Here is a 13,186-nt window from a genome sequence, read left to right as displayed (position 1 = left end):
TACAATTTGAACAATTCTTAAGGTCAAGGACACCTGCTGTAGTGGGGCGCCATTTCCCCCCTCCTAGAAATTTTCAACTACATATACTTTAATTTTAATATCAATACATTATATATGATATATCTGTTTATTTTAATGTGTTTTTTTACTATTAGTAATACAATAGGTTGAATTAATTTTTGTAGAAAATATTGCATTTGATTGTGATCATTCATTGTGTATTAAATAAGTTAAAATTTCAAGTATCACAAATAATATTTTTTTATCAACCAAATAACTAAAATCATTGTTCTTCAATTAAATTTCCAATTTCAAACAAATTTGAAGTTGAATTGTCAAAACCAAAAAAAAAAAGGTGGATAAGTGGATGTCGCTCTGCTGTACAGTAGGTTACAAGTGGGTCACTGTAATGGATGGTGTTAAATTTGAATTCAATGATATAATATTGTATAAGAAAAACGATTCTGAGCGAAAACGGTCAGTCAGCCTATGATATTGCCAAGTATATTTGATGATATTATTGTGAATAAAGTAATTTATGTATAACCTATTTACATGGAGCCTTGTTTTAAATTTTCAATCCTTAGCCATAAAAGTTAAACATTTTATAAATCAGTCATAATACGTATCTTAAATATTTTTAAATAGCTATAACATTGACTTATTAGGAACCTAATTGCCAAACGCTTTATGTAAGCAAAAAAAATGTATAAATTTATAAAAAAAAAAATTGAAATGTCTATAAATAGGTTAATAAATGTCAAGGAAAAGCTAATATTAACATCTGGTGAAAAGTTCAAGTATTTAATCTTATTCTTTTTTTAGTAACACCAATAAAATAAGATCGATTATCTTGATGCTGGATTTTGCACAAAATCTCCTGTTTTTCCTATTCTGCTACCAAAAGTAAACCCCTACGTTAAAAATTGAAGTAGTTATACAGTTTAGTTACCCTAAAATGTGATGGCAGACAAGAAAAAAAATCAGTTGTATATTAGTACTTTTGCTCCACTTAGAATTTGATATGTCCACATACTTCTTTAGTTCTTTAAAATGTTCAATATTTGTTTTTAGTTTGAAGTTTAGAGAAAACTTTTAAAAGAATTTAATATTGTCTATTTGTAAATGTGCTTCATTATTCCTTAATCGTAACGTAAACAAAATTATCATAATTTCTTTCAAAATCTAAATTTGAACAATACACTGTATGTACTAGTCTTTATTTTGATTAAGTAATGACAAACAAGTATCTTCATTCTTTTATTAGTTATTACCCTTTTATACGCATTAAACATATTATATTATAATTATTTAATTATTTCTCTACTAAATCCTTAGTCAATACAATTATACCTGTCAGATCATGGAATAAGGTTTGTATGTAGCATATTATATCACAATAAGTATAATTAATTTCAAATAACTGTGTGAAAAAAATAAACTACATAATTTTTTTTTTAAATCTACTTAAACTATGGGCTGTATATTCATTTATATTCTTGATTATTTTCACAACAGATACTTAAATTAAAGACTTAATAGATTTTTATTGATTTGGTTCCTTGCTGATTCCAACAGCAGCTGCTCTTACGATACGCTCATGTAATTTATATCCAATTTGGGAAACTACAACCACTATACCTCCTTCTTTGCCTTCAACAACCTAAAAAAGAAAATAACATTATTTATAATTCTTTTATAATTTTAACTATACAAGAAGTTACCTGTTCAAATAAAGCTTTATGAGAATTGGGATCAAATTTTTCATTTAAAGGATTTATAGACATTAACCCATGTCTTTGGAAAATCTATAAATAGATAAAATTTGTAATATTTATTTATCAGTTAATTAATATTTAATACATATATTTTATATTATTTATTGTTTGTAATACTAACTGTTTGTAATTGTGATTCAGTAGTCACCAAGCCTTCATATAAATGTTTCAAATGTGGATTACTATCACATACTGCTTCTTTCGGTACACATTCAGTAGCTTTACTTAAACTGTCGGCCACCTAGTGAAAGTATTGTGTTATTACTTATGAAGTTATAAACTATGATAAGTAATTAAATGTTTAAACTAAATTGCTATTCTTACATCTAGCAAATCTTTACAAAATCCTTGAATTGCATAAATTTTAGCATCAGCAGTTTCTTTAACAGTACGTTTGCGTATGTTTTCTGTTTCGGCTAAATATCTCCTAACCTTTTCCTATATACAATAAATTATTGATAAGTATCATAGAGTATCATAAATATTATCTTCTATCTGTATTCTATATATAATATTTGAAACATACAGTTAAATTTTTATTTTCTTCATGTAAATTTTCATTTTGTTTTACAAGTGCTTCAATATCAATCTTATCTTTACTTTCTTTTAATTGTTCTTTACACTCATCAGCAGCAGCATCTGACATTTTACGATGAATAATGTTGTAGCCCATTATACCATTTATCCTGAAAAGTAACAACATTCAATTACATTTGAAATTTGCATCCTTATAAATAATTGTGGTTGACCAATATATATTTATTTTCTATATAGTTACATTTAATCTGAATAAAAGATATACTAAACAATAGATACTTTTACAATATGTTTACAATTTTTTTTATACCATTCAGACAGTTTAATTTTCCTATTTATAATTTCTAGTTGAACAATAATAAAAATATCCAATCATTTACTACATTTTTATTTGGAGGAAGGGATCAGAAAAAAATGTTAAACCTAGGAACCTGCACATTAAAATAATAAATAACAAAACATATATATTTAATATATTTTATTTCAAAAATACAAACACTTTATTAAGCATAGTATACAATTTAATTTAATTGTTAAATTGTCAATTTATCAATTGTTTTTTCAGCACTAATTGCCAATTGGAATGTATTTGATAGGAATGTCCACTGTCCTTATTGATACAAAATTGATAATATATTATAGCATAAATGCGTAAACCCATCCGTGCATTATTTTATTATTTCTTAAAACTTGTTCTTATGTAGAAAAATGTATTATTATCTGCCCGGACATGCGGGCGTCGTCGGTTGGTCAAAATGTATTCTTGTAATAATTATATTTATGAAATTGATGTATGATTGTTGATTACTGAATACTAATTAGTCATTAGTGTAATGAAATGCCTTCGAGATGTGACAAAATAAAAATGAACAACAATTTTAGCCATTTTTTTTATGTTTACTTGTAATAACTCCCTAACACAAAGCTCACTATTTTAGAAAATTTTAAAAAAGACATATGGGGGGAATCTGACCCTTACATCGTCCCTTGTATAAGTCCCTCTGAAGTACCTATGATACCTATATCAATAAGTATAATATTATGAATTTTTAACATATTTCTTATATTTTGGTGAAAGTCATGGCTTAATACTTCTTACGCCAGGTTCATGCAGAACAAAAAACCAAAACCAAACAGCAACTCAAATTTGCCCCCAACAAATTCAGGACAATTATTTTTAAAATAGAAACAAAACAAAATCAGACTCTGTGTGAATACAACATTGAACCTAAAAATGACCACTTCCTGACTTCCAACAATACAGTCATATAGATTAGGTATTAAAACAATTTTATTTCATTACATATAATTTAATAGTTAATTAAACAACTAGAATTCTGTAACATGATTGTTACCCTTAAATCTCATTAATTATATAATTACAGACTACCCCAATTAAAACTATATGTAACTATTATGTAGGTAACATGAACTATACAAATTACTACAAATATTGTATTCTGATAAAATTTAACTCACCTACTTTCCGTTGCCAATGAAGTAGTCAAGACAGACCTACAGATCCGGAATGGATAGTTTATAATTGAAGTCATTTTGGTTGAAAAGTTGTTTTGTAAGTGTGGTAAGCTACCGAATGATAGAAAGACAAATTTCCAGAATATATGATCAATTTCTATATTATATTCATTCAGCAATCAGCATGCGGTTTTTGCGTTACACCTAAAGATAACACACTCATATTTTTATATGATATCATCGGGAATAATTACTAATTGCATAATATTATGATAATATTGAATAAATAATATCACAGAACAATAATGACAATAATACAACATCAACCATGGACTACGGTGGCCGGACGCCGGAATTATATAGGAAATTAGGAAAGTAAGTTGTAGAACTAGTTGCAGATAGAATGGTTACACGACGTCGAGGTCTGACATTTCGGCGACAATCTATCTACATTCTACATCCGTCACAGACATCAATATTAATTTTTTTTTATTTCATCAGACATCCGTAGACAATAATTAGTGCTTATCGTTCTGGTATAGGCTGATAATATCAATAATTTCCACCATGAATTAAGAATATAACAAGGTGTATTTATAAATATATCTTGGATTATAATATACAGAATACCGAACGAACGTGTGATAAGAGAAGGCAGAAGCCCAGAACCTTCTCAGTTCTCGGTGAGGCGTTCTCAGTTTCTCACTGTTTGGCACGACAACTATAGCTTTATAGGTTTCATGATTAATCAACTAGTATATTGTGTATAATAATCTGAATTATAGATAAGTACACTTAGTAGTTAGTGGCAGTGGCGTATTTAAGAATTTGTTATGGGGAGGGCCCAGATCATTTTCAGAACACGTAGGTAGCTTATAAGTCCATGTAAAATTTTTGAGTTTTCAATCATCTAATATATAAAAATCTCGTGTCACGGTGTTAGTGTACGAACCTCCCCGTAACGGCTCGACCGATTAGGATAAACAATTTTTTTGTACATTTGGTAGTTACGAGAATAGGTAGTAAAGTATTTTTCACCCTTTTAGCCCCACCCAAACGGGGATTTTGAGATTTTCTGTGTCAATGTAAATACTGCTCAAAATCACAATGTAAATTTATAACAAAAAAAAAAATCACGATATTAATTGAAAATTAATTTGAAACGACGAAAAGTTTTTACAAATCCCTCGTATCGTATGATAAAATTTGTTTTTCTTAATCATGTAAAAACACAACATTCAACATGTACGACTGTACGAGACACGAGTCACCGGGAGGGGTCAGGACCCCAATAATCTAGTCTGAAAATGCATTTTATTTAATAGTATAATATTTAAAAAAAATACGTTCATCATCTTACATATTAAATGACACGCATTTTATATAAAAATAATTTCTCCATTATTATTATTATTAAAAAAAAAGGCTTTTGCCTTCAAATCCGAACTTTACTTATAATATAAAAACTCGTTATAAAATAAAAAAAGTATATAAACAAACAATCATTTTCATAAATAAATCTTATCGATTCTTCATGCAATTTCTTAACCGATCTATTCCTCTAAAAATGTTAGCCCGCGATGCCAAAGTGTATCTCAATTTCGGCCCGCCGTAAAAAAATGTTGGAGACCCCTGTTATAGTCTTTAATATATAAATATATAGTTTAATACTATCCTAATAATTTGTAATTATATATATTCATTTAATACTAATAAGTAATAACTAATGGTATGTTGATATTTAGATATAATCATAATAATTAAATTAAATAAATAATGCTAACGTAATAAATTGCATTTATTGATTTTTATTTTAATAGGTAATACCAATATGTATGTAGAGGGGGAGGGGGCTTAGACCACCTTACTAAGATTTAGTGCCCCCAAAAATATCCCTTATTGGGGTTTAGATATAAATAGATAGTTTTGTTAGCCTCCCAGAATTTTATGCCAATGACACTCACAAAGAATGTAGCTTTTTATTGATGAAAGAATTTTTGAAATCGGTCCATTAGTTTTTGAGTTTATTCGCTACAAACAAACAAAATATCTTTCCTCTTTATATAAATAGTATGGATAAGTACCTATTTGCTTTGGGGATTTTTTTTCCTGTGGATTTTTTACTGGGGGTTTTTATTTTGGGATTTTTTTTCTGATTATCGACTGGATATTGTAGGTAGCATGGAGACTAGAATAATATCTAATCTTCATAGTAGGTAGTATAAAATACAAAATATGTACAATCCATAGTCCATAGACCTATAAACTAATGGACAGCACTTAGGGAGAGAAATCGGGGCCCGGGGGTACGATATAGAGTGAGCGAGAAAAAAAACAAGGTAGTAAAATGTATACAGATTACAGTTCCTTATGCGGACTCCTTCACTACTTCATGTTTTTTCCTTCTTCCTTTCTCAGTTATATTATGGTTATATGATGGCAGCCGGCAGGGCGGAACTTTTTAGGTCCATGGTATAACTATAATCCAATCTTTTTTGGAACAAAAGACTATTAGATCAAATGTTTTATGGGACTAGTGAACTACAGATATTGTCCCATTTCCAAAAGGTAAAAACCATGATGTAGATTTTAAAAAGCTTTGGCTTTGGTTTGTCGATTGCGAGAAAAACGAGTTTATCTTTTGATATCATCGATTTGTGTTTGTTTGATAATAATAAATTAATAAATAATTCTTGTGCACCTAGTACCTACAACTCAACTATATACCTACGTCGGTTTACATCAGCAACTAGATTAACTAGACCATATAACATTCTAATACGTTTATACATGTTCTCGGATTGTTAAAAATTGTTATTAATGTATTACATTACCATGTCCTAAGTGCTTTGAATGAATACAGTTTGGATATGGTTTAAGTTCAATTCGAGATTTCGATAGGTAACTGTTTTTGGAATAACATATTATATTGTAACCTCGGTACTCATTTATTAGTGTTTGTATGTATTCTAAATAGAAAAAAAAAATTAATTCTGAAAATAGTAATTAGACATAATCATATTTAACTCAATGTATGTTATAGGTACTTTATTATGTGAATTATACAAATAACTCCTATAGCCAAAATGAATAGTCAAAATTTTACATTAGCTGAAAATCTTATACCTTCTTCGTATGTCCAGCAAGCAGCTAGTGCTTTGAGAACAAGAGAGAACTTGGCTAAAACATTAATGGAACAAGTATGTTATTAGTACTATAAAATATAATATAATGTTAGATGTTTACCTAAGTAAGCAATACTGTGTCATTAATATATTTATTTATACATTTCAATGCCTAAAAGCTTACAACAAAATAAGGTTGAGAGAATTTTCATTAAACAAAAAGTATATATTTAAAATAACCGTTGACAAAAAACTATTTGGGTATTATAAACTATAAGAACTTAAAAATCGCCTACTATGAGTTAAATGAGATTTGCTTATCTTTTTTTTCTGATTAGATATTAAATGTATAAAACTTTTTTAAATTGGACCAAGATTAATTGTTTGTTAATTCATTTCACAGCTTGTAATTTAGATGCTTATGTTTATAGTAATTAATTAATTTTTATTGGATTCAAATCACTTATCATTATCACTTTAAAGCACCTCTATTACCTATTTATATTGATATATATTATATTATGTAAGCTATAAATTAATTTAATGTGCAATATTTTAAAAATTATTGTTATAATGGAAAGAAATGCATAAATAATTTAAAATATACTCTTCATTTACAATGATTGTTGGAACTCTGTTTTAAACTATTTACCTAGGAAGTATTAAGTTTATTGTAACCAATAATTTAATATTATTTTAGTATTTTTTTATTTTTCTAGTGATATATTTAAAATTAAATTAATAACAAAATTATTTTTTAAAGAGAAAATGGCCAGATAATGGTTGGGACGATGCAACAATTGAAATGTTTCTATCAAACTTAGCACTCATGGACAGTAATAACTTTAAAGAACATGCTGGTGTTGGTGAACGAGAAGGACGTATAGCATGCAATTTAGTTGCAAAACGACATTTTCTTATGACTCATGGCATTGGCAGGTCTGAAAATATTGCTGAAGTTCAACCTAATGCCACAGGATCTAGTTTAATGATAAAATTAGTCAACGCTATGCTCTTAGAGTCTATCCGTTTTATGGGTAAAGAAAATTATTTTATACTTCCATAGCAGAATGTATTTAATATATTATGTTTCTACACACAAGCATAAAGATAGTCTTATTTATATTTAAAACATTTAATTTTTATTTAGGAGTAGCAAGTGCAACTGGTTGTTTTATGGTTCCGATGGCTACTGGAATGAGTTTGATGTTATGCATGTTAACTTTAAAACAAGATAGACCTGGGGCTAAGTTTGTACTATGGTCCAGAATAGATCAAAAATCGTGTTTCAAGTGCATCATTACAGCTGGTAAGTCAAAATCTAGTAGTACATAAACATTTTAGAAATTTAGAAATTATAATTATTTATTTTTAATAAATCTACTCAGGTCTTCAACCAATAATCATAGATCCTATACAATGCGGTGATGAGTTGCATACAGATGTACCAGCAATTGAAGCACAATTATCGACACTCGGATCAGATAACATAGTGTGTGTCCTTAGCACAACTAGTTGTTTTGCCCCAAGAGTATCAGATTCACTTGAAAAAGTTGCTTGTCTTTGTCAAAAATACAATGTACCACATTTAGTTAATAATGCATATGGTTTACAATCTACCAGACTGATGCACTCAATCCAAGATGCTTCAAGGTGAATAGTATTACATTGATTTTATATATTGTTTTTTGTTTATTATTTATCATATATATTTGTTTAGAAAAGGGAGGATTGATGTTTTTGTTCAAAGTACTGATAAAAACTTTTTAGTTCCTGTTGGAGGTGCTATTATTGCTGGGTTTGATAAAACTATTTTAGATAAAATTACTAGAAATTATCCAGGTATATTATTAACATTATAATTAAATTTATTTATAACATATAACACATTTAATTTTCCATAATAATTAGGAAGAGCATCTTGTAGTCCTGTTATGGATATCTTCATAACATTACTGTCATTGGGTACTAATGGTTATAAAGAATTGATAACACAGCGTAAAGAAGTACACCAACATTTACGAAAAGAACTCGGAAAGATTGCAGCTAAATATGGTGAACGTTTATTGGATATACAAAATAATCCTATATCTATAGGTAATGCAATATCTTAACAGTGAGTTACAATTGTTTAACAAAATACTTGTTTTAGCTATGACATTGACATCATTAAGTGTTCCAAATGTGGCTGAAACTGATACAAAAAAACTAAGTCAGCTAAGCTCCATGATGTATATGCGCCATGTTACAGGTTGCAGAGTTATATCATCTGTTGAAGTCAAAGACGTCTGTGGATATAAATTTGATGGTTTGTTAATCTTAATATATTTATAAGTTAATATTATATAACCTAAATTATATTATTTGTTTGTATTTTAAGGTTGGGGAGCACACAAATCCAACTACCCATGTCCTTACATTACAGCTGGTGCCTCAATAGGTGTTAAAAAGTCTGATGTCGATTTGTTTATCCAAAAATTGGATAAAGTTATTGCTAGGTTAAGAAAATCGCCGCCATCCAATCTGGAAACTCCATCATCATCTGAAGGTAATGATACTACATCAATGCGACGGACAGCAACAGTTGCATCTAGCTATCGAAGTACAGTAAATGGAGTTTACTCTACTGGAGATGGCAGTACATCAACTTCACGCACATCTAGTGTTGATAACTTACGTAAACATTAATAGTTATGTTTACATTCTAGACATCATTTAAACTACATAATAATATGTATGTTAATGTTCTATTTTAGTCAATTTTTGCTTGTAGAGCAGAAAAGGGATCTCTGGAGTTATATTTTAAAATATTCAATATTGAATCCTTAACTCTTAGTAGTTGGTTATTTTATACGGTTCAGGTTATAAAACTATTAGATGATGCCTTTCACCATGACGTGTTAGGATTTATAGAATATATTTTATCATATTATATTCAGATGCCTATAGACTACTGAATGACTCAATAATTCTATTCATGTAAGTTAAATGAAAAGGAAAGCTTAAGTTTTAAATTTAATTAAGTTAATATTTTTAAAAATATAAGAAGTCTAGTCATAGTATACTAAAGTAAAAAAAATGTATGTTCCTCATAATTTGTATGAGTAAGGAGAAATTGTTTTCCCTGAAATGAGTATTATAATTTCTTATAAATCTGGATGATTTTTAGTAATTTTTACACATAACTATTCAATAAAAATGTATTATTTAAAAATACCTTATAATATAATATCATTGAATATTTATTATCATCATAGATAATCAATGGTTGTTTGGTATGAGTTAAATACACATTGGATTAATATAAAATATTGATACATGTTATACTTAAGTACATTTTTTTCTCAAATTGTATTTTGTATAAGATTTAATTGAGAGGTATTTTTATTTTTAAGATCAATTATTTTCATTCACATAAAAAACCTTAAGGTATGCTAAAGTTGAATAGATAGATAGTTGTTGTCTTAACTAAATTTTGTTATTTTACTCATGTATCACTTACGGCATAGTAAATTCAAAATATGCGTCTGAAATAGATTTTTGTATTTTTAAAATTTGAATTGCCTTTTTATATTTTAATTAAATTTTAAATTATATTGAAGTACGGTGGTTATTAAAATAAGTGCAAAAAACACAATTCAGAGAAATAATGCTTTGAAGCTTAATTTAATTAATAATTGTACTTTAGAATTCAATCCAGAAATCCCTTAAGAGTTAAAATACACTACTCGAGTATTTTGAAGAACAAGATTTATAGTCCATTTATAAGTTAATGACAATGTGTTGTACAAAAAAAATTAAACATTAAAATTTAATATAAATTAAAGGTGCTTTTAAGTTTTTTAGTATAATAAGAACAATTTTAGGCAAGTTCCTTTTTTTAAATTTTTGTTAATCACATTGCTCAATATTAATAGTTTTACATATTCTAGTCTGATGCTTTATTTCTGATAATGTTTTAATATTTCAGCCAACATTTTGAGTTTAGCGAGTACTTATTGATATAATTAAGGTTGTACAATATCTATTATTAATTTACTTAGATTTAATATAATTTGTTAAATATTGAGGTACAAAATAGATTAGTAATATTAAGTATTAACTACATTGTAAAATGCTATAATGGAAGGAGTAAAACACCTAGAATAATAATATACTAATACTTATGTATTTTTATTTCTAAATTAGTTGTGTCGGAAAATAATAACTCATAGTAAATACCTAACTAAAGATTTTTTTATTTCTCAGTTATTGATTGGATTATTTGCCCATCAAACCTTATCTAATGTTTATTTTATTTTTATTTTGAATAATTAAAAACCTAATGCTATCTGTGATTTAAAAAAGATCTAAATACTCTGGTTTTAAAGGATATTGTTGAATAAGTGTCATATATTAATAATCAGACATTTGATATGACATGTTTGTTATAAATATTTTATAACGTTATAGGACGTGATACCTTTATATATTGTCTCCGTCTTACGACCGCATAACATAGCAAATTTTACGCTCAGCAGAACGTGTTAGTTTAAAAACTAGAGTAAATTGGCCTCTTATAAAATCTAAAGGTAATATTATATTCTAGGCAACCTCTTGGGCTTTTTATTATATTTTAATTTTAAAGCGAGTTATGAGTATTTTAAGCTGTACAAACAGTTTATAATTTGAAAATACTCATACCTCGCTTTAAAATTAAAATATAATAAAAAGCACAAGAAGTTGCCTAGATAATAAACTTAAATTTAGATATCATAAGAGGTCAATTCACTCTTAATTTTTCAATTCACTCCAATTTTTCAATTCACTCTAACGGAGCTATACCTGTTCTGCTGAGTATAAAATGTGCTATGTTACGCACTTGTAAGGCGGAGACAACACATGCGAGTATCACATGCTCTTAAGTAAAATAAGTTGTGAAAATCTATGATAAATACTGTAATTATAACATTCCTAAATCAGAACTATTTGAAAATCTTATTTACCATAATAAGGTATCTTTTTTAAATTATTTATTAGTATTTTATTTAGATCGGACATTCCCTTTTAAGTTTTCCCTAGTTTGTTTTATTTTTAAATTATTTAATTACCTATTATTTATTTATTTTTAATTGTTTGACCAGTTTATTACATTTATAGAATTGATTATATTATTATAATACCCTATGGGCCGTATTTATAGCCAATGTTTAAGAATGAGACATTTTGCTTAATCTAATTTTGATAATTTTAAAAAAAAATTATGATAATAACTAAAAGTAATGCTTAAGGTAGGTCTCAACCAACCTTGATTTAACTAATACTTTTTCTTTTATTAAGCCAAAGTTTCATTTATGAATCTCTTTTGAGTCATAACTTAAGCTTAAGCAATACTTATTCTTAAGTATCGACTATGAATACGGCCCTAAGAACTGGTATGAGCACATACATAGTGAGGGTGTGTCATTTGTAGCCAATAAAAAGTTGTACAATTTATTTATGAGCTAATATTTATTCATTGTTTCCAATTTCTCATAGTTTTTAATGAAATAATTTTGAACTGAAATTTAGGTTCCTTTTTTTTCACGGTTTTTGAATAAAAATCAAATCATAAGAGCATTTATTATTCTATAATTTGTTCTTTGATTTCTGTCTAGTCAACTCTATGTACTCGCAAAACTCTAAACAAAAATGTAAAATACAAAAAATGGTTCAAGGATAATTCAAACACTTTTATTGAATTATTAAAAGTATATTTTATTAAAAGGGGATGGAATAACATTGAAACTAATGGAGGCTGAACTAATTTAATTTAACTAAATATTTCTTCCATACATTTTTAAGTTATAAGCATTTTCTTTTTATATATAGTTTTCTATCATGTCTATGTGATATTATTGAAATCATTTAGATTTAAAATTTTAGTCACTATACATTATTGGCTCAAGTTAATGCATCTAAAACGTTTTTAAATTTATTTATTATAATTTTTTTTTTCAATATCCTGTTCCACTATTTTTATTAATTTATACTGTATAAACTATTAAATAAATATTACTATTTTTATTGGACAATCACTTAGTTTGAATATATATTTAAAATAAAGCATTTCGAGTTTATTTACCGTTTAATTTGCATCAACTTAGCCAAATAATTGTTATTAACAAAAAGTAAAAACTATGTTAAAAAAATGGTGTAAATATATTCTTTTGCTTGTACAATTTTTTTTACAACACTGTGCAATGTGCAATAATTTAAAATTTGTAGTATCACAATATTTATGTATATGTT

The 13,186-nt window shown here is 27.1% G+C and overlaps 2 protein-coding genes across 3 annotated transcripts; one reads left to right on the top strand and one right to left on the bottom strand.

Annotated features, from left to right (window-relative positions):
- Window positions 1-1,190: 1,190 nt before the first annotated feature.
- On the bottom strand, window positions 1,191-4,256 carry LOC132944145 (grpE protein homolog 1, mitochondrial). The gene is made up of 6 exons (XM_061013339.1): window positions 3,795-4,256; window positions 2,305-2,464; window positions 2,103-2,216; window positions 1,900-2,019; window positions 1,725-1,808; window positions 1,191-1,663 (listed from the first exon to the last, which is right to left on the bottom strand). Exons 1-6 carry the CDS (start codon window positions 3,866-3,868, stop codon window positions 1,547-1,549), a joined length of 669 nt encoding a protein of 222 aa, XP_060869322.1. The 5' UTR covers window positions 3,869-4,256; the 3' UTR covers window positions 1,191-1,546.
- A 2,162-nt stretch (window positions 4,257-6,418) lies between these two features.
- Window positions 6,419-13,171, top strand: LOC132944956 (O-phosphoseryl-tRNA(Sec) selenium transferase). 2 transcript variants are annotated; one of them, XM_061014528.1, is made up of 9 exons: window positions 6,419-6,751; window positions 6,835-6,991; window positions 7,680-7,953; window positions 8,067-8,225; window positions 8,305-8,569; window positions 8,637-8,758; window positions 8,828-9,013; window positions 9,069-9,224; window positions 9,297-13,171. In XM_061014528.1, exons 2-9 carry the CDS (start codon window positions 6,878-6,880, stop codon window positions 9,602-9,604), a joined length of 1,584 nt encoding a protein of 527 aa, XP_060870511.1. In that variant the 5' UTR covers window positions 6,419-6,751; window positions 6,835-6,877; the 3' UTR covers window positions 9,605-13,171. The 2 variants fall into 2 exon arrangements, with proteins under 2 accessions (XP_060870511.1, XP_060870510.1); XM_061014527.1 differs by having other exon boundaries at window positions 6,420-6,692; window positions 9,297-13,169.
- Window positions 13,172-13,186: the final 15 nt, after the last annotated feature.

Source organism: Metopolophium dirhodum, chromosome 5 (assembly GCF_019925205.1).
Source record: "Metopolophium dirhodum isolate CAU chromosome 5, ASM1992520v1, whole genome shotgun sequence".
Taxonomy (NCBI): Eukaryota; Metazoa; Arthropoda; class Insecta; order Hemiptera; family Aphididae; genus Metopolophium; species Metopolophium dirhodum.
The sequence above is the reverse complement of the archived record's forward strand: the minus strand, read 5'-3'. Positions and strand labels throughout refer to the sequence as shown.